Source organism: Astyanax mexicanus, chromosome 25 (assembly GCF_023375975.1).
Source record: "Astyanax mexicanus isolate ESR-SI-001 chromosome 25, AstMex3_surface, whole genome shotgun sequence".
Classification (NCBI taxonomy): domain Eukaryota; kingdom Metazoa; phylum Chordata; class Actinopteri; order Characiformes; family Acestrorhamphidae; genus Astyanax; species Astyanax mexicanus.
In genome coordinates, this window is record NC_064432.1 from 25897352 (window position 1) to 25923524 (window position 26173).

Genomic DNA, 26173 nt, shown 5'->3' on the forward strand with positions numbered 1-26173 from the left:
AATTTCCCATTTTCTGTACATAAATGCTCTAAATGACAATATTTTTATATGGAATTTGGGAGAAATGTTGTCTGTAGTTTATAGAATAAATGGCTGAATGGCTCAGATTATGGCTGAATCTGAAGCCATTGCTAACATAAACCTCAAAGGCACCGCAGCCACTGCTAATGACTCTACAAAGAACATTACCCTGTAAATCTGCTGCACAATGTGTATACCGCGCTCATATCCTCAGTCCTGTAGCATTCAACATGTAGGATTAGGACACAGACATGCTGTATTTAATGTATTTTTTCATAGCTTTATGTAATCATAGCGCTGTAAGCACTGGTAAGACTATATTTACAGTATGCAATTTTCAATTTTCAGAAAGCACGAAGAGTCTAGATACTAGAAACAATAATATTACATATGGAGAATAAACTGTACATATAGCATGATTTCATGAAACAACCTATAGATATTAATCTCACTAATCTGGTCATATATATATATATATATATATATATATATATATATATATATATATATATATATATATATATATATATATATCTATATATATATATATATATCCTATCCAAATTAAACTTTTTAATTCATTTTTTAACTCTAATAACACATATATTTAACAAAACATGTACTGGTTGAACTCAGGCAGCTTTACGTTTTTTTTTATAAGGTTTACAAAACCCATGTGACATTTAAAATATATTATATTTAAAAGGAAGTCCACTAATTCCTTTAATTTGTGGACCTAAATCCTGGCTTAAAATGTATTTAAAACAGGATTTAGGATCTCATTTCCATGATTTTGTTATTTATAATGAAAACTATTATTATTTTGTTTATTATATAATTAATTTTTTACATATAGAATTATATATGTAGAGCAAGATTTGATGAAACAACATATAGCTGTCACTAATGTGTTCATATATATGATATATATCATGCATTTGGGAACTAAAACCTTTTTATGCGTGGAAAGGAGATTCGACTCCTACGGCCTATCTAATATTATTTCATTTAATGAAAATCATGATTTTATGAAATACTTGTCATTTTAAAAGATACTAAGTCATCATTTTTAGATACTGTGGTACTTTTTCTATTTTTTATTTCTGACTTAGTATCTTAAATAGACAGATTTCCCACTGCTAATGAAGACTGAAAGCAGCATAAAATATCCAGTCTGTTATTTAACTGGTTAATTAACAGATTAGCAACACCTATAGTCAATTATTACCTTAAACACAGTGTTATTTTACCTTAAACTCGCTGAAAAAGCAGCAAAGATAAAAAATAAAGCTTTTTAAAGGCTGTTTCACCACAGTTACTGTTACAGGTAAGTCTGAGCTCAGGTAAAAGCAGTACCTGTAGCATTAGCCGTTAGCTAAAGCTAAGCTACACACATTCTTAACTAATACAGTCAGCTAGCTAACAAGCTAACAATGCTAATAAACAGTAATGTTATATATACACTAGAGTTAGCATGCACTTCAAAATAAGAGTACACTGATTAACAGGACTTACTACAGAGTTCAGACAACATTATTCTGAGGTAATAAGTCATTATTTTAAGATACTATCTCGTTATTTTTAGGCTCTATATCGTTATTTTGAGGTAACAGTTACGGAGTCATTATTTTTAGATACTATCTCGTTATTTTGAGGTTCTCTCTTATTATTTTAAAGTATTATCTCATTATTTTGAGGTACTAAGTCATTATTTTGAGGTACTATCTCGTTATTTTGAGGTTCTCTCACATTATTTTAAAGTATTATCACATTATTTTGAGGTACTAAGTCATTTTTCATTACTTTAACATACTATCTCGTTATTTTTGAGGTAAGAAGTTATTATTTTGAGGAGGTAAGTGATCATTTTGAGAGACTACCTCAATATGTTGAAGTTATATCTCATTGTTTTGAGGTATTATCTTATTATTTTGAGGTAATTAGTCTATTTTGGCTGAGATGCTATTTCATTTTTTAAAGATAAGTCATTATTTTGAGGTAGTTAGACATTATTCTGAGGTAATAAGTCTATTTTGAGATTCTATTTCATTATTTAGAGATAATAAGTCATTACTTTGAGGTATACAAAATTATTTGAGTTGCTATCTTATTATTTTGAGGTAATAAGTCTATTTTGAGATGCTGTTTCATTATTTAGAGATAATAAGTCATTATTTTGAGATTCTCCCCTTTTTTAAGGTACTAAGATATTATTTTGAGGTAATAAGTCTATTTTGAGATGCTATTTTATTATTTAGAGATAACAAGACATTATTTTAAAATACTAAATAATTATTTTGAGATGCTATCTTATTATTTGGAGGTAATAAGTAATTATTTTAAGATACTAAGATCCTATTCCATTATTTAAGGTAATGTCATTATTTTATCACAACACCTAATTATTTTAAGGTACTAAGTGATTATTTTAATATGGAAGCCCATTTCCGCCACCTGAAGAAAAAAAAAACGTCCTCAACTAAGTCATAATTATGAGATAGAAAAGTCATAATTATGAGATAGTAAGTCATAATTATGAGATAGAAAAGTCATAATTAAGGGATAGTAAGTCATAATTATGAGATAGTAAGTCATAATTATGAGATAGTAAGTCATAATTATGAGATAAAAAAAGTCATAATTATGAGATAGTAAGTCATATTTATGAGATAAAAAGTCATCTCATAATTATGACTTAGTTGAGGACGTTTTTTTTTCTTCAGGTGGCGGAAATGGGCTTCCATATTTTAAGATGCTATCAAAAATTCTAAAATTTTTAACAGGCTCTAAATTGAAATGAATTTTACCTTTTATTTGATTTTTTTCTGTTCAGGTTTGCTGTTTTACAAGCCCAGAAGTTCCTTTTATCTATGTAAGTAATATTAATAGAGAATGTGTGTGTGTGTGTGTGTGTGTGTGTGTGTGTTGCAGGCGGCAGGGAGGAAGTGGACGTTCCTGCTGATGTTCTGTAATCAGTGATGTGATTGAAGTCGTGTAGCTGACTGATTGTCATGGCTTGCAGATGTTGAAGATGGTGACCACAGATTTGATTGCATTTGGAGATGCTGAGCATCACTGCAGGTACTTAAACTGATATTTAAAAGGCTACTGTAGAGAATACAGAGGCGAGTTAATAGCTTTTAAAAATAAGAAAAAAAAATATTTAAAAGATTATAGACAGATATTTGTCATACCGCTTCAGTTTCTGAATCAGTTTCTCTAATTTTGCTATTTATAGGTTTATGTTTGAGTAAAATGAACATTGTTGTTTTATTCTATAAACTACAGACAACATTTCTCCCAAATTCCAAATAAAAATATTCTCATTTAGAGCATTTATATACAGAAAATGAGAAATGGCTGAAATAACAAAAAAGATGCAGAACTTTCAGACCTCAAATAATGCAAAGAAAACAAGTTCATATTCATAAAGTTTTAAGAGTTCAGAAATAATCAATATTTGGTGGAATAACTCTGGTTTTTAAACTCAGTTTTCATGCATCTCCTCCACCAGTCTTACACACTGCTTTTGGATAACTTTATGCTGCTTTACTCCTGGTGCAAACATTCAAGCAGTTCAGTTTGGTGGTTTGATGGTTTGTGATCATCCATCTTCCTCTTGATTATATTCCAGAGGTTTTCAATTTGTTAAAATCAAAGAAACTCATTATTTTTCCAGAGCTGTATATAAATAAAATGAATATATTTTTATATTTTATTTTATATTATACATGTTTGAGACAAAATACACAGAAAGCTCTAAAAACTACTAACTAATGCATCAATTCATTATTATTTATTTATTATTATTATGTATTTGTTAAACATTTGTAATAATAAATAATAATATAAATAATAATAATAAACATTTTCTCTGAACACATTTATTTTATTATTAACTGTAAAAAAAACATTTCCAGAGCTGTATATATATATATTATATATATATATTTCAGTATTACCTGCCACACTTTCAGCCGCTCCTCTTCCTCTCTGGAACTCCAGACAGGTCAACCCAGGTCAAATAAATTCTATAAATTAAATAAAAAGGTGTAAAAGCAGTAACTCTCTACCAGCGCAGTAAAAAATCTGCTTTTTTGGGCCAGAATTGTATGTAATTAGCGGCGACGGTGCAGCTGTGCCGGGCGAGCTGGCATGCCCCCCATGCCCAAACTCAGGGTACAGTAATGAGCAGCACGGCGGCGGCGACAGAGCCTCTGCCAAGAATCCAGCAGCCCTTTGTGTGACTCCCACCAGGCCTGACGTTCAGAAACAACCTGCCCGTAATCATACACGACTACGCCAAACTCAACGTCTAAACATTTACTGAACGTTACCTCAGATATTGAGAAAAATCCTCAGTTTTACTGATACACTGGGATAAACGTTACTATAATCAACACAGGAGCTGTTAAGCAAAAACAGATTATTACAGAGTATTCAACATCTAACCAACATCTGTTAAAGTAGTTAACATCTACCTAACATCAGCTGAAGATTGGTTAACATATACCATATAACATTGGCTCTAGCAAACATCAGCTAGAGAATTTAATGTCAAACTTACATCAGTTAGGATAGTTAACATCGGCTTAAATGGGCTAGAGAAGTTAACATCTAGCAAACAGGCTAGTTAACATCTATTTTACATCAGTTAGAGTTGTTAACATCTACCGAACATCAGCTTGAGTGGGTTAAAATCTACCTACGATCAGTTAGAGTAGTTAAAGTCTATTTTACATCAATTAGAGTTCCTAACGTTTACCTAACATCAGCTAGACACGTTAACGTCAACATTTACAGAACATCAGCTAGAGTGGGTTAACATCTATTTGACATCAGGTAGCATCTGATGTAAGCATCTACTAAACATCAGCTAGAGTAGTTAACATCTACATATCATAAGCTTGAGTAGTTAATATCTAACTAACATCAGCTAACGTATTCAACATCTAACCAACATCGGTTAAAGTGATTTACATCTTGTACCAGCTAGTGTAATTCCATCTACCTAACTTTAACTAGAGATGTTAACTATGCTATCTGGTATCTGGTATAAGTGTTTAAGTACTCTTAACTGTTGTTTGCTAGATGTTAACTACCCTACATTATGGTTGCTAGATGTTGAACACTTTAACCAATGTTAGTTAGAGATTAACTACCTTAGCTGATGTTATGTAGATGTTAACTACTTTAACTGATGTTAGACATTAACTACTTTAGCCCATGTTAGTTAGACCTTAACTACTATAGCTGATGTTAGCTAGATGTTAATATTTGTAACTGATGTTAAGTAGATGTTAATCCCCTCTGGCTGTTAGATAGATGTTAACCAACTCTAGCTGATGTTAAGTAGATGTTAACTAACTCTAACTGATGTTTGCTAGATGTTAAATGTTCTAGCTTATCTAACTAACATCCACTGCAGTAGTGAATTAACATCTACATAACACCAGCTAGATTTGGTTAACATCTACCTAACATCAGCTAAAGTGTTTAGCATTTAGCAAACATCAACTAGACTGAGTTAACTCTACTTAACATCAGTTACAAAAGTTAACATCTAGCTAACATCAGCTAAAGTGTTTAACATCTACTTAACATCAGTTACAAAAGTTAACATCTACATAACACCAGCTAGATTTGGTTAACATCTACCTAACATCAGCTAAAGTGTTTAGCATTTAGCAAACATCAACTAGACTGAGTTAACTCTACTTAACATCAGTTACAAAAGTTAACATCTAGCTAACATCAGCTAAAGTGTTTAACATCTACTTAACATCAGTTACAAAAGTTAACATCTATCTAACATCAGCTAAAGTGTTTAGCATTTAGCAAACATCAACTAGACTGAGTTAACTCTACTTAACATCAGTTACAAAAGTTAACATCTAGCTAACATCAGCTAAAGTGTTTGACATTTACTTAACATCAGTTACAAAAGTTAACATCTAGCTAACATCAGCTAAAGTGTTTAACATCTACTTAACATCAGTTACAAAAGTTAACATCTATCTAACATCAGCTAAAGTGTTTGACATTTACTTAACATCAGTTAGAATAGTTAACATCTACATAACACCACATAGAGAACCTTCTTTTTTTTAACAGTTTTTCAATGAATTTTTCAAGTTTTCATAACTGTATGATTATCAAATATAACAAAAATAGGGGAACTCTTAACCCTTTAAGACCTTAGTGTGATGCTATGTTAAATATAGTGAATATTAAATGTTAAAATGCACTTTTTTTTAACATACAACTCAAACCGTAGTAAAACAAACCTGCAGGATTTATTTAAAACCTGTATTTTAGTCTTGTGTCCAATTACAATCAGTTTATTCTAAAAGTACCACACAATAACTGAATTATTTAGAGTGTAAACATTAAATATGGCGTAAATCTGAATGCAGTTGTTCTGATTTTCCCCTAAATCCAGCAGGACCACATGGCTGAGTCTGGACCAGCTCTGACCAATGGGAATGGTGCCCCCTACTGACCTGCAGATACTGGAGCCCTGCTGACCCCCATCAGTTCAGATCTGCTGGAGACAGACCCTCCACTGCACCACCTCTACACCCTGACCAGTGAGTAACTCCGCCCACTTTCATAATCTCAGTATAAAACTCAAGAAACTCAAAATATATCAGAATAAAATATTAACACGCATGCTTTCAGAGTTTAAAGGTTTGGTATCTGAGTTTTGAGAGTAAAAAAATCACATTTTTTAACTTTCAGTGGGAATTAACTCAAAAATATCATTTTTTACATTCATTTTGTATTTAAAAGCATTTATAATTTTATTAATCATGACATCCTGATACAATATGTGAAAAGGAAAATTAAAAAACTCACAAGATTCTAACAAATCTAACATCTAACAAATGTTCTAGTTTGTTCGCAGTTTAAAATGTTAAATCTGTATAAGACAAATTACTTTAACTTGAAAAAAATAAAAATAAAAAGGAGCTTTGGAAAAAAGTCTTGGGATGATTTGAGGTGGCTTTTATAATATTAAAAACTTCTTCCTTAAATAGAAAGAAACATCTCCAAAAGATTCACACTGTAGTGAAGTTTGATTTTATTATACAGCGAATTATTTAATAAAGAGTCATATTGTAGTGAAATTTGAGATTGTATAATACAGTGAATCATTTACTAAAGATTCACTCTGTAGTTAAATTTGAGTAAAGTTCACACTGTAGTAAAGCTTGAAATGACAATACAATTAATAATTTTCTAAAGAATCAAATTTTAAAGCAGTTTGGGTATGTATAATTCAGTGAATCATCCATTAAATAATCTAATTGTAGTGCAGTTTGCTTTGTATAAAATGAATCATTAAATAAATGAGTCATTGTAGTAAAATTTAAGACTGTATAATACAGTGAATCGTCTATTAAAGAATCAAATTGTGGGTCGGTTTGTGTTTGTATAAAATGAATTGTTAATAATTGAGTCATACTGCAGTAAAATTTGAGATTATATAATACAGTGAATCGTGTGCTAAAGAGTCATATTGTAGTGAAACGTGAGGTTTTAGGATTTAGTGATCTGAGAGTATGGTAACGGCCGTGACCGTGACCGTGCCGGGGGAGCTCAGTGAGGGGAGCTCGGATCATCTCACACCTCCAGGTCCTGGAAGCTTTACTGGGTCGATCAGCGCGTCCTTTCCCCCGGGCTAATGAAAAGCCTTTCTGTCCCTATGTGACTCGCAAAAACACAAACAAACAAACAAACAAACAAACAAACACAAATCCACCCAGAAATGACTCACTGATTCTCTAACTCTGACTGAGGGCCAATCCTGCAGAGCCTCAGAGCCAATCAGATTATTTACATCTGACTTCAATATACATTAAATTACAGTAACTCCTACAAACACACAGAAACATCTCTTATAGAAATATGAATTAATTAATCTGAACGAAGAATAATTTCCTAAAGAATCAAAGAATCATTTAATGTGGCCTTGAATTATTTTTCCAGAGAATCAAATCAAATAGAGAGCAAATTATTATTTTATATTATTATGTTTCAGAGAATCAATTTCTAGTGTGATTTAGTTAATAGATGTTATGATGAAGTGAATCATTTCACAAAGATTCAAATCATAATGAAGGTGAATCTTTTCCTGCACTGTAAACCCAGATTTTTATTTTTGTTAATCCAATTAATTTGCCCAAAAATTATAGTTAGCATCTTGTGTTTCAAATAAATAAATAAGTTCATTTCTTCTGAGACATTTCTTACTTTTCTTTTAAATTCCATTTTACTTAACCCTTTCAGACCCTGCATCCATTACAATGGACAATTGTTCACTTTTCTTCTATTTTTAAAGGTTTTGTTGGATATAACACTATCTGAGAGCTGTTCTTCATTAGAATAGACCATAAATCAACCAATGAACAAGTTTATAAACCACTGAAACAGTAGCTTGGCCCTGCCCACTGAAAAAACACTGAAAAAATAAACTTAATTTACCTATTTAATATGATTTAGAACACTTTTTAATCCTTTTTAACTGTTTAGGGATGGTTTATGAAATAAAAAAGGTCAATATGAAATATAAAATATTACACACTGGTTTCCAATGCAATGAAAATATTTTATAGTAGCATATTATTAGTAGAGTCTTCTTTTCTGTGCATTATGTTTTACATAAAACAGACTTATTTTTTTTGCGTTCAAACAAACTGTGGGTTTAAAGTGTAGCGTGATGATTTTAGTACATTGTAAATATTTACTAAACACCTTACATGAGGTGGAATTTATTATTTATCTATATAATGAATCATTTTTTTAAAGATTCAAATCACATAACTACTCAACTAAGTTAAGATTTTTTTTTTTAATAAAAAGTTCAAGAACTTTAAAAGTATCCACAAGGGCAGTCACTGCCAAGACCATGAAAAAGGCTATAATGATGGAACTGGCACTCATCAGGATCACCCCAGTAAAAGGAAGAACAAGAACACCTAAATACCTAAGTGTTTTGTTTTGTTTAACACTTTTAAGTTACTACATGATTCCTTATGTGTTCCTTCACTATTTATTTACTATGTAAATGAGAAGGTGTGTCCAAACTTTTGACTGGTGCTGTCTTCCTGAATATGAAGTGAATCATTTCCTAAAGATTCAAATCATACTGAACTGTGAATCATTTTACAGTTCATTTATTACAGTGAATCATCTTCTAACGAGTCAGTGAATCATTTTTAAAGACTCAGATGGTTTAAAGCTGAGTGTGAATCTGCTACTGTAAGAGATAATCCCTCCTACAGACAGCCCCGCCCTCCCGTCACTCCACAGCCTATCACAGCTCACTACCACCTCGCCTGATTGGCTCGCTCTCTGCTCTGCTCATTCAGGCAGCAAAGCATTCTGGGTAGAAATGTACAGTAAGAGAGAGAGAGAGAGAGAGAGAAGGGAGGGTGAGAGAGAGTGTGTGTGTAAAAGAGAGAGATAACGGAGAGTGTGTGAGGGGAGCATAAGAGAGAGAACTGAGGGTGAGAGAGAGAGAGAGAGTGTGTGTGTAAGAGAGAGTGAATGTGTGTGAGAGAATGTGTGTGCGAGAGTGAGAGAGAATGTGTGTGAAAAAGATAATTTGTATGTGTGTAAAAGAGAAAGAGAGTGTGTGTGAGTGAGAGAGTGAATGTGTGTGTGCGCACGTGAGAAAGAGTGTGTGTGTGTGTGTGTGTGTATGAGTGAGTGAATGTGTGTGCGAAAGTAAATGTATGTGAAATAGAGAGAATTTGTGTGTGTGAAAGAGAGAGAGAATGTGAGTGTGTGAGAGAGAGAAAGAGAGAGAGAGAGAGAACTGAGAACGAGAGACAGTGTGAGAGAGAGAGAGATGAGGGCGGGAGACAGTGTGTGTGTGTGTGTGAAAGAGAGATGAGGGTGAGAGAGGTGAGGGGAGAGAGAGAGAGAGTGTGTGTGTGTGAGAGAGGTAGAGAGAGAGAGAGTGTGTGTGTGTGTGTGTGTGTGTGAGAGAGGTAGAGAGAGAGAGTGTGTGTGTGTGTGAGAGAGGTAGAGAGAGAGAGAGAGTGTGTGTGTGTGTGTGAGGTAGAGAGAGAGAGTGTGTGTGTGTGTGAGAGAGGTAGAGAGAGAGAGTGTGTGTGTGTGAGAGAAAGAAAGCAAGAGAGAGAACTGAGGGCGAGGGACAATGTGTGTGAGAGAAAGAGAGAGAGAGAGAGAGAGAGAGAGAGCAAACAGGGCGAGAAAGAACTGAGGGTGAGAGACAGAGGGTGTGAGAGAGAGAGAGAGAGAGAGAGAGGGGTAGAGAGAGGGAGAGGGGGAGAGGGGTAGAGAGAGAGAGAAAGAGAGAGAGCTTTTCCCACTGAATGACCTGATGGCCTACAGGCTTCACTGTGTCGTGTAGCATCAGGCTAATAGAGGCAGTGGAGTGGAAGCAGGAGCAGGAGGCAGCAGTTCTGAGTCAGTGCCGAGTCGAGGCTTTACTACAGAACCTCACACAGGTTCTCCAAACGTTCTCTCTTAGAACCTTAGTAGAAACAATAACACAACTGTGAGAGACATAATCTAAAAAAAAAAAATCTGGAAATCACAATGTATAATTTTTTAATAATTCACTATTTTAGAACTATATGTATTGCAAGATTTTGGGGAACAACCACCTTCCCTCAGTTAGAGCATTGAAGATGGGTCGTGCTGGGTCTTCCAACAAGACAATGACCCAAACACAAAGCCAGGATAACCAAGGAGTGGTCTCTGTAATTGTACCTCTGTAATTGCAAACAAAGGCTACTGTACCATATATTAACACTGATTCTCACAGGTGTTTAAATACGTATTTGCAGCAGTAACACACAAATAAATAATTTTAAAAAATGTCTCTCAAGGCGCAGGGTGTTCAAATACTTATTTATACATATTAAAATACATAAAATCCATGAAAACTCGACCCTCGACTCAATCCTTCTGCTCGGCTGAGCTTAAACTGACGGATTTTTAGCGTCAGCAGGAAACAGATAGGCTTCTATGAGGCCTATGAAGGAAACATCAATAGAGGCACATTGTTCAGGTGTGCTGAGGGCTTTTAGTGCCCTGTACCTGTTCAGGTTGAGGGATTGAACCCCTTCACATGGATACGTCTCACGAAACGCTCCTCCAGCTTCTGTGAAAACCTTCTGCCCATATGCCAACCCTTTCTTCAGAACAGAGAAAGAGAAAACACGTCATCCGTCCTTTTGACTCGTACTCATCCGTGACGATGGTGTTACAGTAGAGCTGATAGCACTGGGGCGTCACAGGCTAGACAGGGCGCTGATAAATGATATGACATTTTTAAAAAACGCCACCAAATGAATATTATCACGTATTAAACACACACAAAAACACTTACCTGGAACTGTGATGCCTTCAACACAGTGACTGGCTAGAGGGCTCATTTGCATATCACAAGATTTTGCTATATCAAGTGTTAAAAAACGAGAAAATCCAGGCAAGTCAAGTTTTGACAAACCGTCCTTGAGCTGCACAGGACGGTAGTAAATTGCATTTCAACATAAATTTATTTGCGCAAAATCTCTCTCGCATAAAGACAAAGAGATCTCACCAGCTTTATTCTTACCAATTTCATTCCCTTTCACTCAATTTTAAGCAAATAAGCTGTTGCAGGCCACAAAAAAAAAGCACAAAACTTCTTTGAAAGTACTTACCACAGACAGTAGGTACAGATCCCTCCCTCAAACAAAGTCTGCTGGCTAATCCTGCTGTGTACTCTCTAAGGTTCTCAACCAGCAGATAGAAATGGCGTTTCTTAAAACATGAAAAAGCAGAACCTAGACCAATCTCAAGATCGCTAAAATCGCTAAGCTCCGCCCCCTGTCTTTGAGTCTGAGCAACTGGAACAATCAGTAAAAATGGTGAGCTGTTACTTATCTATGTTTTTAGTGCGCTAAAGATAACCAACAAGCTATTATACAAATATTCCTCACCAATTTATGCCTTTCCGTTCATCTCAAGGCTTATTGCCGCAGTGATAATTCATTAGAATATTAAGACCACGCCCACATAGTTCTATTTAGAGGTCTAAAAAGTGTATTTTAGTGCAAGATTTTGCAATATCAAGTGTGAAAATAACAAGAAAATCCAGGCAAGTCTAGTTTTGGCAAGCTGTGTGGAACTGCACAGGATGGTAAATTGCATTTTAACATCAATTATACAAAAACAAGTTCAAGTTATTTGCGCAAAATCTCTCTCACATATAGATAAAGATCTCACCAGCTCTTCTTACCAGTTTCAGTCCCTTTCAGTCCACGCAAATAAGCTGCTGTAGACCACAAAAAAAAGCACAAAACTTGTTTAAAAGTACTTATGATGGACAGTAGGTACAGATCCCTCCCTCAAACAAAGTCTTCTGGCTAATCCCGCTGTGTACTGTCTGAGGTTCTCACACTGCTTTTGAATAACTTTAGGCTGCTTTACTCCTGGTGCAAAAATTCAAGCAGTTCAGTTTGGTTTGATGGCTTGTGATCATCCATCTTCCACTTGATTATATTCCAGAAGTTTTCAATTTGGTAAAAGTGGTTTAAATGGCTGTTTGAATGTAGCCTACATGTCTTATGTCCGTATAAAAACATAAATAACGACAAAGTATACATTCCTGCTTTTAGTTAAGAACAGAAAGCTGAGGCTGCAGTGATGCACAGCACACAGCTAGCTACACAGTTAGTCTTAGACTGGAGAACACACTTTTCTGGGCATGCTCTGGGGAAATTGATATGAATTAGCCGATGCTTGAATGCTGCAGTCTGTTTAGTTATAGTTGCTGACCCTGTGCATCCATTCATGACCACAGTTAACACTTCAATATCTGGGTAACGGTTAATTCAAGTGTAATGATGCCCTATATAAAACCTAACCAACAGCATCCTATGAGTTTATTGGTCTACAGTGCTGGTTCTGACCAAGATTTGTGTGATATTAGTCCTAATTTGATTACTTGGCCCCGCCCAAGGCTCTTCCAGCCAGACCTGTTTTCCCTCCATTTCTTTCTGCAGTAATTTATACAGCGCCCGGAGTCTGTTTACTGGTTTTACACTAAGTGTGAATGAAGGCAGCTCGTCGTGGGGTGTTAAAAGGGGCACAGCTGGTGTGAACGCCAGCTCCAGCCACACCAGTAACCCACAACCAGCCGGCCTGTCACATCGCATGAGCTGAGAACAACACAGCAAAGAACATCCAGACCCTCGCCTGGAGTGCAGGGGTACAGCCAGCCAACACACTTCCCTTAAACATCTCCAATTTAGAGCATCACCTAATTTTCACACAGACTTTCTTTATTAACACAGCTCTGGAAAAAAATAAGAGAGCACTTAAATTATGAGTTTCCAGGAATAAAGGCATAAAGTTATCCAAAAGCAGTGTGTAAGACTGGTGGAGGAGAACATGATGCCAAGACGCATGAAAAAAACTGTGATTAAAAAACAGGGTTATTCCACCAAATATTGATTAATTCTGAACTCTTAAAACTTTATGAATATGAACTTGTTTTCTTTGCATTATTTGAGGTCTGAAAGCTCTGCATCTTTTTTTGTTATTTCAGACATTTCTCATTTTCTGTAAATAAATGCTCTAAATGAGAATATTTTTATTTGGAATTTGGGAGAAATGTTGTCTGTAGTTTATAGAATAAAACAACAATGTTCATTTTACTCAAATATAAACCTATAAATAGCAAAATCAGAGAAGCTGATTTAGAACCTGAAGTGCTCTCTTAATTTTTTCCAGAGCTGTATATATTTTCATTGGTGGAGGATAGTGTAAATGCAACCTATGCACCCAATATGCATTTTCACACCATAATTTTTTTTATTGCTCCACGGGATCTGTACAATTTACAGACTACCGATCTCTGGTGAAATCTAGTGCAATCTATAGTTTTGCTGCATGCATGGAAGCTATCTGCTCCCTGTGCCATGCCTGGGGTCACATGGTTGGTTCATTTTGTAGCGTGACGCTTCCAATTATGTTAGCATATTCTTCCCTTTCCAACAGTATATAATAGTAAAATAGAGAAGTAACTTTGTGGGGCATGGTGATAAATGCTGGACTGCATGGAAAAACATCTTCTCATACCAGAACATCTGCTGATTTGGAGAAACTCTCACACGATGAACTTCCAACCTTCTAAAAAGCTCAGTTTATCACCGTTTGTGTGATTATATCCAATAAAAATAATAAAAAGCAGCAAACAAAAGAAGCTTTACCAATCTTACATGCAAAAAAATGACAAATAAAAAATGTAAATCGTGAATCGATCTACAGTTGACCAGGCCATATTTCAAATACCCATCATTATTTTAATGCAGGAGAATTATTGACAGTATTCAATGCTTTCAGTTCACAACTTAGCGTACCAATTACTTAACGATGGAATTGTTACCAAAGAATATGTCCAAATAAAATATCTTGTCACGTGGAATCTGGTACAGTGAGATTTAAACAACTTACCCCTATTCAACTACTGTATTTTTCGCACTATAAGTTGAACTAAAAATCCTTTAATTTTCCCAAAAATCATCAGAGTTCCTTATAATCCGGTGCTCCATATGTATGAATTATACCAGTCAGGTATTAAGGAGCAGTAAAGCCACTAGCACTGAGACTTGAGTAGCATTAGCATTAGCCACTAACCGTGCTAAGCACTAGCTCTTTAGCCGTTCAGAGGTGAGTATATTGGACTGTAGTCTGCATGTTTACTGGAGCACTCAGGTTAGCCACTAATGCTTATGCTCCAGCCTTAGTGCTGGAGAAATTTGGAAATCTAAGCTTACTGTAAATAAACGGAAGTGTTTTACTCACCTAAATAAACCCAAATAAAGTTTTTAGGAGAGAAATCTGGGTAGATTAACATCCAGCACTCGTTTGTCTTTCTTTTTTTATTACAGTTTTGTTTACTTAGCTTAGCTTTACTTAACTTAGCTAGCCAAACCCCCACCCCCACCCAACCTCGCAGTGACGAGACCAGCTGAATTAGAATTAGTTCCTTATAGTGTCAAAATCCGCCTTCCTCAAAATCCGGTGCAATTTATAGTGCGAAAAATACGGTAGATTATACTAAATCCAAGTTATTCTGGCGCAAAGTTGATTCAGAACTTTCGGAAAGAGTTTCGAAGTTACAATACAAAAGATCACAGGCCTGTTTACAACCATCTCATATCTCATAAAAACAGCAGAAAACATCATTTCCTCTCGGGTAGTGTCCTAATATACACACATCATCAAAAAATAGATGCAACCAGAAGGAAATGTTGGATCGCAATGCATCGTCTATTGGAGCTGGCGTGTCAGTGTGGCGGCCATATTGGATGGGTCTCCCACGTGCCCCCAGTGCATTAATTTACACTGAGGAAGGTGTTTAATACACCTATAATAATCACAACTCTACCAGTTTTTACTCAATGTTCACACGGTTTGGTTTGTTACAAACTGCTTTTATGCTGAAATACTTTATATTATGCTCTTTAAAAAGGCAAACATATGGTATGGCATTTTAATAGGTGTATAAATTAATTAATTTTATATTTATATGTACGTACTGTAAATACACATACTATACGCAAAAATTAGGAGTTTCTTTGATTTTGAACAAATTAAAACCTCTGGAATATAGTCTATAATTCTTTGCATTATTTGAGGTCTGAAAGCTCTGCATATTTTTTGTTATTTCAGCCATTTCTAATTTTCTGCAAATAAATGCACTAAATGAGAATATTTTTATATTTTAATTTGTGTATTTATGTATACATGTGTACGTCTGTACATATAAATATAAAATTAATTAATTTATAACTTAATAATATGACATTCCATATGTTTGTCTTTGTTAAAGAGCAAAAAACAAAGTATTTCAGCATGAAAGCACGTATTTGTAATGTGTGACAGCATCCTGAATCATTACTACATCTCTGCTGTTTGTAACAAACCAAGCTGTGTAAAAATTTGGGTATAAATTGGTAGAGTTGTGATTATTATAGGTGTATTAAACACCTTTCTCAGTGTAAATTCATGCACTGGGGGCGCAGGGTTGCCTCCACCAATATGGCCGCCATGCTGACACACAAGAAGGCAGGCTATGCGGTGTCTATGTATCAGATGTCCGTCACCACAATTATATTAATTGTGCTCAAAACCAGCTGTTTCAGTTTCATTGTCCAACCCCTGTATATTTATTCTTCTTTCAGAATAGCATTACAATCCCACATTTCTTTGCAACTGGCTGCAACTGATCTGTTATAACAGTACAAAAAAAAGAGAGAGAATACAATTAGAAAACCTTGAATCTTGAAGCCTTAAAGCCTTGGTCCTCCTATTTAATAAATATATTCATATATATATATATATATATGTCCATTACAGTCATACAGTTATAGTCCTCATCTTCTTGTGTCTTCTTCTTGTAGGTCAACTTTGCTAGTTTAATGCTAGTCTAGCATTCATTCAACGCCTAGCAATCCTATAGGTCAGAAAGGTCTCAAAGGTCGTGTATCAAGGTCTGTACTGGTTCATCTGTGAAGGCATCAGATTGCTTGCGTATCTGTGTGGAGCGGCACTGAACGAAGTCCTGTAGCCCTGAACTGAGGGCAGTCTTGCTCCCATGCCTAAGCCCATGCCCATACCCATGCCCATACCAACCCCAACCCCACCGGCAATGTTGCCGATGTTTCCAATGTTGCCAATGCCACCAACTACGCCACCAATGCCGGGTTGAGCAAAGCCACCCTGGTTGAGCATGCTGGCGTAAGGCGAAGCACCGTAGGGTCCAACGCCCAAGTGATGCTGGTGGTGATGGTGGTGCTGATGTTGATGATGGTGCTGATGGGCGCTTGGCAACACCACAGGCTGGATGTTTCTACCAGGGGTGTTGAAGGAGAACTCCGGCGGTGGGCTGCTCGGCTTGGTCGGCGTAGACGTAAGAGGGTCCAGCTCTTCGGCTTGTTTGGCCAAAGACGGGGGGAGGAAGCCAGACGAGACCCCGTAATCCGACAAGCCGACAGTGCCGGCTGGCAGAGCGCCAGTCGCCAGCGACGGCCGGGTCCAGTCGTCTTTGAAGATCTGGACGGTCAGCGTGGAGACCAGCGTGTGGAGACGGTTGGTCACGTGGGCCAGGACCATCTGCTCGTTGGCGTCTCGGCGAATGCGGACGTGGACGGAGCCAGCCTGCGCAGAAAAACGGTTTACGAGACGGGGGGTTAATGAGTTCAGTTGGTAAAGCGTCTGCCTCCCTCTGTTTCCCCCGCATGTCAAAACAACATCAGCAGTGCTGTGCCAAGTATGCCAACGTATTAGCCGAATTATCGGGCTTGTGCCTGCGCCTTCGTTGCTTCCAATTTGATCAAATTTTCTAATTCGGCAGTTCTAATTCAGATTGCCAGAGTGCTCTAGTGTTTTCCCCCTAACTCATTTATTGGTTTGATTTTTAGAATGTAGAGCAGCTTTAATCCCACACCTCCAGAAGCCTGAGACCAGCAAACAATGGCCTCCATCCAGAGCATTCCAGGACATAGTGCTGTGCCAAGTATGCCAACTATGCCAGCGAATTAGCCGAATTAGCAGGCTTGTGCCTGTGCGTTCTTTGCTTCCAATTTGACCAAACATTTTCTAATTCGGCGGTTCTAATTCTAATTCTAACTCATTAATTTATTGGATTTTTAGAACCTAGAGCAGCTTAATCCCACACCTCGAGAAGCCTGAGACCAGCAAACAATGGCCTCCATCCAGAGCATTCCAGGACACAGCACACGCCTCGGGTATAAAAATAAATAAATAACTGGGGCAAGCTCAGCCACCACTGAATAGCTTCATTTTGATTAACCCAGTAAAAACCAAAGCTTAGGGCGATGTGGTGAAACCCCACCAAGCAGGAACATTTGGGGACCCGACCAGAGATTAGGTGTACAAGCCAGATTTCCAATTTGTTTGCAACATATTGGCTATTTTATGGCATCGCCAACGTTCGTGACTTCAGAAATCAGTTTCTTATAGTAGTATAATGACATTCTGGATCATTGACTTCTGTTACAAATCTGATAAATTGTTTTTGGTTTTTTTTTATATCTCAGTTAGGGGTGTGTAAATCAAATGTTCATTTTGTTGCAGTGTATCATTATCACGAAAATACCGAGAAATAATTCTGATATTATTTTAGGGCCATATCGGCCACCCCTAGCGCTCAGAGTTTGCCGTTGCATTTTTTTTTATATTTATTGGTTTTCTAGCGGCCTCAGGCCAGCTCGGGGTCCTAGGTGAGGGGTTAGTATGGTGACCAGTGGTATCTGGTTGGAATTGTTCATGCAACAGACAAGAAAATCTTCTTTTTTAGCTTTAATTGGACATAGCAAAAGTATTAGGACACAATACTAGTTTCTATTTTTTGTCCCATGATTTTATGCACAATATTAAAGAAAATAAAAGATAACGTACCAAAGAGCCGAAGCCTATAGTCCAGAAGTGTTCATTCCGCACTTCCAGAACTCCATCCAGAGTAGAGACCTTAAAACAAGAGAAGAAATCATCCAGATTTTAATATTTAATCAATCGTTGATCCGAATTATTATACTGTTTATCTCAAAAACTGTAAAACATACCTCTCGGAGGAGCTTGTCCAGCTGACCAATGACATGGGAAGGTGTGGTCTATAGGGTACACAAAAAAGGAGAATGTCATTAGTGTCAGAATCAGTGTTGCACGCTAAAACGATACAAAATCGTCATTAAAAACGGTGCAATACTCCATTTATGCAATAAATCAAACACATCAACCACTTAAAAATGATGAGTTTCTTTGATTTTACCAAATTGAAAACCTCTGGAATATAATCAAGAGGAAGATGGATGATCACAAACCATCAAACCAAGCTGAGTAAAGGCATAAAGTTAGCCAAAAGCAGTGTGTAAGACTGTTGGAGGAGAACATGAAGCCAAGATGCATGAAAAAACTGTGATTAAAAACCAGGTTTATTATTCCACCAAATATTGATTATTTCTGAACTCTTAAAACTTCATTTATATAAAATTGTTTTCTTTGCATTATTTGGGGTCTGAAAGCTGTGCATCTTTTTGGGAGAAATGTTGTCTGTAGTTTATAGAATAAAACAACAATGTTCATTTTACTTAAACATAAACCTATAAATAGCAAAATCAGATAAACTGATTCAGAAACTGAAGTTTCTGACACATGGGCTTCTACATAATGTTTAGAATCATTGATCTCAATTTGCGCTCTATTCCTAATCTGATTTACTCAATGAATCTCTTAACTTTACACTCCGCCTATCATGTTTGAAGTTTCTCAAATCGTGCAAACACCACACAGATCACATAATCCCAATTCACGAAATATCAGATTTAAAAAATTTTAAATGCCTTATTTATTTTTCTCCGGTTCGAGTGGCGCGAAACCCTAAACAACGGCTCGTTATTTTCATGAACCTCGATTTTTCAGGTTTTAAGGTTAAAGTTCATAAGATATTTACCTGGAGAAGAACTTTGCCGCTGTAGACGCTCATGGGGTACATGGTACCGAAGGTCATGAGGGCGATCGCCACCGCAGAGGCCGTGTCCACTGCATTGTAGTTGCTGCAAAAACACACAAAAGAACAGTTTAAATACCTCAAAATTATATCTACAGGTGCATCTTAAAAAATAAAAATATCATTTAAAAGTAACTTTAATTCAGTAATTCAGTTCAATAGATGTATTACACACAGAGTGATCTATTTTAAGGGTTAAATTCTTTTATTGTTGATGATTATGAAGCTTACAGCCAACAAAAACCCAAAAATCAGTGTCTCAGAAAATTAGAATATTATATATTAAAGGCCAATTGTTACTTTTTGAACACAGTGTGGGCCAATTCCTGCTGGAAAATGAAATCTGCTCTCCAAACAATCACTGATCATTAGTCTTACACACTGCTTTTGGATAACTTTATGCTGCTTTACTCCTGGTGCAAAAAATTATTTAAGCAGTTCAGTTTGGTGGCTTGATGGTTTGTGATCATCCATCTTCCTCTTGATTATATTCCAGAGGTTTTCAATTTGCTAAAATCAAAGAAACTCATTATTTTTAAGAGGTCTCTCTTTTTTTCTCTCAGAGCTGTATGTCATTATGGTTTTTAGACTTTAGAACTTCTATTTAAGTCACTTTTTTGATAGAGCACCTGAGCTTTTACTGTAATCCATGCTTTGAGCCACCACTAAAGAGCACGCTTAACACATGCGTTTCTGGACAAGCTGAAAGATACAAAATCGTGACTAAAAGAAGAGAGAGAAGTATGTGGACTGAGGCGGTTGAGTAATATTATTAGGAACTGAATGTACTGATGTTGGACGTGTGTGTGTGTGTGTAACAACAAGCTGATGCTCTTACTTGATCTCGATGAGCATGTAAGTGATTCCGAGAGCGAAGGCTCCGGCCAGGTTGATCAGGACAAAGGGATTCATCCGAGGCAACAGGAAGCTGCTCAGCGCCGGGATGATCCCACACAGACTGCAAACACACACACACACACACACAATAAATACTGATCACACAAAACTGCCCACTTTGATGAACACTAATATCTCTAAAACGGTCTGAGAGGTTCAATAGCTGTATTGCTGTGTTTCGGGGATTATCTCCACTGACCATCAGCTACAGCTCCTACATCTGTCCTTCCTTTCAGCTGAATAACGTCTCCAAATACATTTAATACATTTACTCCTCTATTACTCACTCAGTAATCACTACAGGTCAACCCAGGTCACCGTGTGTCACCCAACACAAGCTTTATATACACAGCTCTGAACAAAAAATAATAAAATTTAGAGGGCACTTCAAAAATGATGAGTTTCTTTGATTTTACCAAATTGAAAACCTCTGGAATATAATCAAGAGGAAGCTGGATGATCACAAGCCTTGAATTTTTGCACCAGGTGTGCAAAGCATAAAGTTATCCAAAAGCAGTGTGTAAGACTGGCAAAATCAGAGAAACGGATTCAGAAACTGAAGTGCTCTCTTCATTTTTTCCAGAGCTGTATATCATGATACTGTGATTCTCTCTTTTAAGGCATTTGGGGACCCCAAGCAAAATAGACAGATTTGCTACTCATATTTTGCCGACTGCAGGAATGACTAACCTGGCTGGTTGGATACTTACAGCAACTAGAGGGGGATTCTGATACCAGTGTTGTAGTACAGTGATTTTTTTAACATTTTGCAACACACGGTCCATTTAACACACTGCAAAACTTTTCACAGCCCCTCAAAATAATTTATTTGCTGCTTAAAAGCTAATAAATCCTGTTTTTAAACTGGATTGGATGGTGGTTTCCGGTTGAGAGTATGCTGTGTGTGATTGGCTGGCACCTCTCATTGATGTGTGGATGAGTGCTGAGTGCTTAGAAAGGTGATATATATATATATATAAGTGTAACATTATTTATTAATTCATTAATTATTAATTCATTATCCATTAATTCATGATGACATGATTAGCGTAGCATATTCAATAGAAGCTGAGCTTGCCAACATTAGTGCGGTTTAGCAGCAAGATTAGTCGATATAATCGGTAGGGCTGCAGTCTCTTGGTTTTGCTCTCTCTTATTCTGTCGCTCTCTGTCTCTTGCTCAGTCTCGTTCTCTCATTCTATTCTACAAAAAAATCTCTGACTAATCGACAAATCGAAAAAATAATCGGCAGATTAGTCGACTATCAAAATAATCATTAGTTGCAGCCCTTCACCTGTGATGCCAACAGCTCTTCATTGCTCTGCCTCACTCTACAGCCAGTTTGCAGTGTGAAAACTCATATCTCAATAACAATATGTTGGTTTTGTTTAAACTCTTTCATGTAAAGCACAACCAAACATGACCAAACGCAGAATTACCTCAACAAGCAATGCCTTTAAAAGCTTTGTGAAACGAGATTAGGGATTAAACACGAATTCATAACGTAATCAATCGAAAGACCCCACTCTGACCTGCAAGGAGCACATGCACCACAAACTTTCATAATCCCAAATACCTCCCTAAAATGCCTCATTTCACTCCACCGTTCTAATTTATGAACAGACATTTTGGGCGGACTGTGGGCTGTGATGTGGGCAGATTCTCTAATCCCGAATATCTGATAATCTCCTCGGTACACTGATATAATTTGAGTATGAACAGAGCAGTGTGATTCCTATGCAGCTTGTCAACACAGACAGGTGGGAGGCTTCCTCTTGTTTTCAGTGACCCGCCCACCGCGTTTTAATCCCGGCGCGTTCAGAATGGAAAACGCGGGATTACGGCGAGATAAACAAATACTGGATATTATTCTCCCAGCGCTAAACCCCCAATCCACTCCAGTGAGCACAGGCAGCGCCGAGCGCCGCCTTTATATAACGTCTTCACCCATAAAAGAAGAGGGCGAGCGGAGAACACATGCATGACATCATTATTTTATCTGTTTTAAACGTGGAGAGATGAGGTAGAGATGAGAGAACATCCTGTGCATGATGATGAAGATCAAACAATCAGATCATCATCATCATCATCATCATCAGAGCTCAATCCCAGCTTTCCTCAGCTAACTGTGAGAGTGGGTGAACAGGGGAAGACCTTATATGACACAAAGATGAAATAAAATAAGAATTTGATTTGCTGATGATTTAGCAAATTTTGCCGCCTACAAAAGACAGAGAGGTCTGTGATTTTTATCGTAGGTACGTTTAAACTGTAAGAAGCCATAAAATCACATTGTATGATTTTTAAAATATTAATAATAAGAGCTTAATATTTGGTCATGAAATTTCCTGTAGTTCTTGACCAAGTTCGCAAACCTTGCAGCAGAAACACTGAGTTTCAGCTCCATCCAAAGATGCTGTACGAGGTTCAGGTCTGGAAATGAAATGCTTCTTACAGAGGCTTTCTGTTTCAGGTCATTGTCATGCTGGAAGACCCAGCCACGTCCCATCATTCTCAGTCTCTTGGTTTTGCTTTTGCTCTATCATTTTTGCTCCCTCTTTCTCATTCTGTCACTCTCCGTCTCTAGCTCTCTTTAGCTCTCTATTTCTTGGTCTCGTTCTCAGTCTCATTCTCTCACTCTGTCTCTCTTTAGCTCTCTTTCTGTCTCTCGCTCTCTCTCTCTTTCACTCTCTATGTCTCATTCTCTTGTTCTTTCTCCACCTCGCTCTCTCTCATTCTCGCTTTCTCTCTCTACCTCTATATCCTTACCTTGACCTCTCTACCTCTCCCTGTCTCATTCTGACGCTCTCGTTCTCTCTCATTCGCTCTTTCTGTCTCACTCTGTCTCATTCTGTCACTCTGTCTCTCGCTCTCTCTGATTCTATGGCCCCTTGTTTCTTGCTTTCTCATTCTGTCGCTCTGTCTCTCTCTCACTTATTCTCTGTACCACTGACTTGCTTTCTCACTTGCGCTCTCTCATTCTTTCTCTCACTCTCGTTCTCATTCTCTCAGTGTCTCGCTCTCGCTCTTTATTTGTTTTACCTTCTTTTTCTTTGAATTGTAACTTGCAAAAAGCATTTCTAAGGTTTCTGCTTTTATTTTTCTTCATGTAAAGCAAATTGAATTGCAACTGTGTATGAAATGTGCTATAGAAATAAACTTGCCTTCCTATTATTCGAAAAATAACTTTTTAGAAAGTTTTTAAAATTGTATTCTTATTTTCATTATCAGTTTGCAGGTTGTTTTAAAATGTAAACAATTCTTTAAGTTAAATTTTTGATTCTTGATTTTTTTTATATTCTCACCTTGTGACTTTTTAATTTTATGTAATTTTATATATCTTGTATTCTTATATTAAAATATTTTTCTTAATTTTTTTGATTGATAGCACTGATATACAGTATTATTGTGGATTTATTGATATCAGTCAAACAGAAGATATCATGAGACTGCCTCTTGCATTTTTATTAATTTATATGTTTTATGTATTTTCACTGCTGGCAGATGTTCCTCTGCTGTAACGGACACGTGGAAGATCTGCAGGATCCTCTCAGACCTGACAGATACAGATCAATGGGGAAGATGAGTCAGTGAAAGGAGATCTTACCTTCGACTCAGGTCTGCTACATGCTCCTGGAGCCAACTGGTGCTGGCAGCTGTTAAAGAGAGAGAGAGAGAGAGAGAGAGAGAGAGAGAGAGAGAGAGAAGGAGGTAGGGAAAACACAGTCAGATAAACCTTCATTCACAGCCCCATCTATTCAACCTAACATATAGCGCCACCTGCAGGTCTGTTACAGCGACTGACTGAGATTAGTGTAGCCAGACAGGCCAACTGACCAGCATAGGTGTTGAAAAAAATATAATAATCACCATATTTACCACATGTACTTTTTACTGTTTTTTTATCAAAAGAAAAATTCACACTGTTCTCATTTTCCATTATCTATTTACTAGAGACTAGAGATTATATCTGCCCAGTATCATTTATTTTACTTTAATCTTGGATATATGGAGATATTTAAGATATTTGGAGTGCATTATTATTATTATTATTATTAGTAGTAGTAGTATCATTCTGGACCATTCTGTTACAAATCTGATAAAATGCTTATATATTTTTTTAATATCTCAGTTAGGGGGTGTGCCATTTCATATCATATCGTAAGCAATAATAACATTACATTTTTATTTTGTTGGTCAACATAATCAACAACGGAGTGACTGCGCCCCATGAGAGGGGTGAATCTGTAACCACACCAGATAAGGGACAAGACAACACCCATCCTCACTGTACATCAACTCATTATACATTTAAACACATTTAAACACAGTTTAAATCACACATTTAATGGCTTCTACTGGTTCTAGAGTGATAGAAAAAAAGCAGAGAGCGAGTTGAAGTACCACAAGCTGAAGCCAGGGTTGCCAGATCCAACCCCAACCAATACGCTTTGCCGGAGCTTTTAGAACAGGGGCGTTTTTCTGGGTTAGAAATGGGTTTGAAATGCTTTTTAAGACGCAGCTCCTCTTCTGTGGAAGGTGGAGGATTTAGGTAGGCTAATATAGAGTTAGTGTTTTTTGTGTTGTGTTGGCAACTCTATTTCACCTCTTCTGAGAATATCCGTTTGTATTGAATTTATTTAAATAAATGTGTGTGGGGGGGGGGCGTATTTGGTAATTGAACTGTGGACAATTTTTGACAACCTTTGGCCCTGCATTAATAATTAAAGTATGCATGTTAAAATTTTGATATGAGGTCTGGGTGCTCCAATGGACAAAACAAGAGAAGGATGCTGGATCGAATGCCAGTCATGCAGCTTGCCATCAGCTGCCGGAGCCCTGAGAGAGCACAACTGGCCTTGTTCTCTCTGGGTGGGTACAGTAGATGCCGCTCTTTCTTTCCCCTTATCACTCCTAGGGTGATGTGGATCAGCACAAGGCTGCATCTGTGAGCTGGTGTATCAGAACGGAGTCGCTGCGCTTTCCTCCGAGCGTTAGCGCTGCGATGCTACTCAACAATATAAAGAGATTTGAGAGAAAGTGGGAGAAATTTTTGTGATATGAATATTCTTGTGATTTTGCTATTTATAGGTTTATATTTGAGTAAAATGAACATTGTTGTTCTATTCCATTCCGTCCTGATGTTTTTTTTTCATGGATCTTGGCATCATGTTCTCCTCCACCAGTCTTACACACTGCTTTTGGATAACTTTATGCTGCTTTACTCCTGGTGCAAAAATTCAAGAAGTTCAGTTTGGTGGTTTGATGGCTTGTGATCATCCATCTTCCTCTTATATTACAGGGGCTTTTAATTTGGTAAAATCAAAGAAACTCATCATTTTTAAGTGCGCTCTTAGAGGAACCGATTTAAAATAAAACCGTATGGTACGGAGAGCAGGCAAAGATCTAGCTTTGGCCACAGTCACAGCTTAATAAGTCAAGAGCCAATTAGAGCCTCTTAGACCCGCCGCGGGTCACCCTGCCCCATCTGGACCCGCCCGGCGCCTGGCCGGGCTTCAGAGTTCAGCGGGTAAACATTAGTAAATGTTTCCTTTCTTAGTGCAGAGCTGTTTACAGTCTAAAGAGGTGGGAATAAGGCAAATCTGCTATGCTAAGCCCCGCCCCCTGTGCCAATCCATCACCTTTGATCTCTGTTCTGCAGCTGAGAGGAGAGTAGAGCAATCCACTTTATCT

At 37.0% G+C, this 26173-nt stretch overlaps 1 protein-coding gene and 1 long non-coding RNA gene across 2 annotated transcripts in view; one reads left to right on the forward strand and one right to left on the reverse strand.

The window, feature by feature from the left end:
- The first annotated feature begins 2958 nt into the window (after positions 1 to 2958).
- LOC111195253 (uncharacterized) lies at positions 2959 to 24534 on the forward strand. The gene is made up of 3 exons (XR_007429453.1): positions 2959 to 3102; positions 6464 to 6611; positions 23984 to 24534. It is a non-coding gene; the product is annotated as an uncharacterized LOC111195253 (long non-coding RNA).
- Positions 14331 to 26173, reverse strand: part of slc30a6 (solute carrier family 30 member 6) — a 36244-nt gene continuing 24401 nt past the window's right edge. The window contains exons 10-15 of the mRNA XM_022682092.2: positions 24087 to 24135; positions 20421 to 20540; positions 19526 to 19628; positions 18639 to 18686; positions 18475 to 18543; positions 14331 to 17211 (exon numbers count right to left, since the gene is read on the reverse strand). Of these exons, the coding sequence (XP_022537813.2) occupies positions 16540 to 17211; positions 18475 to 18543; positions 18639 to 18686; positions 19526 to 19628; positions 20421 to 20540; positions 24087 to 24135 (1061 nt within the window). The 3' untranslated portion in view covers positions 14331 to 16539. The remainder of the gene's footprint in view (positions 17212 to 18474; positions 18544 to 18638; positions 18687 to 19525; positions 19629 to 20420; positions 20541 to 24086; positions 24136 to 26173) is intronic.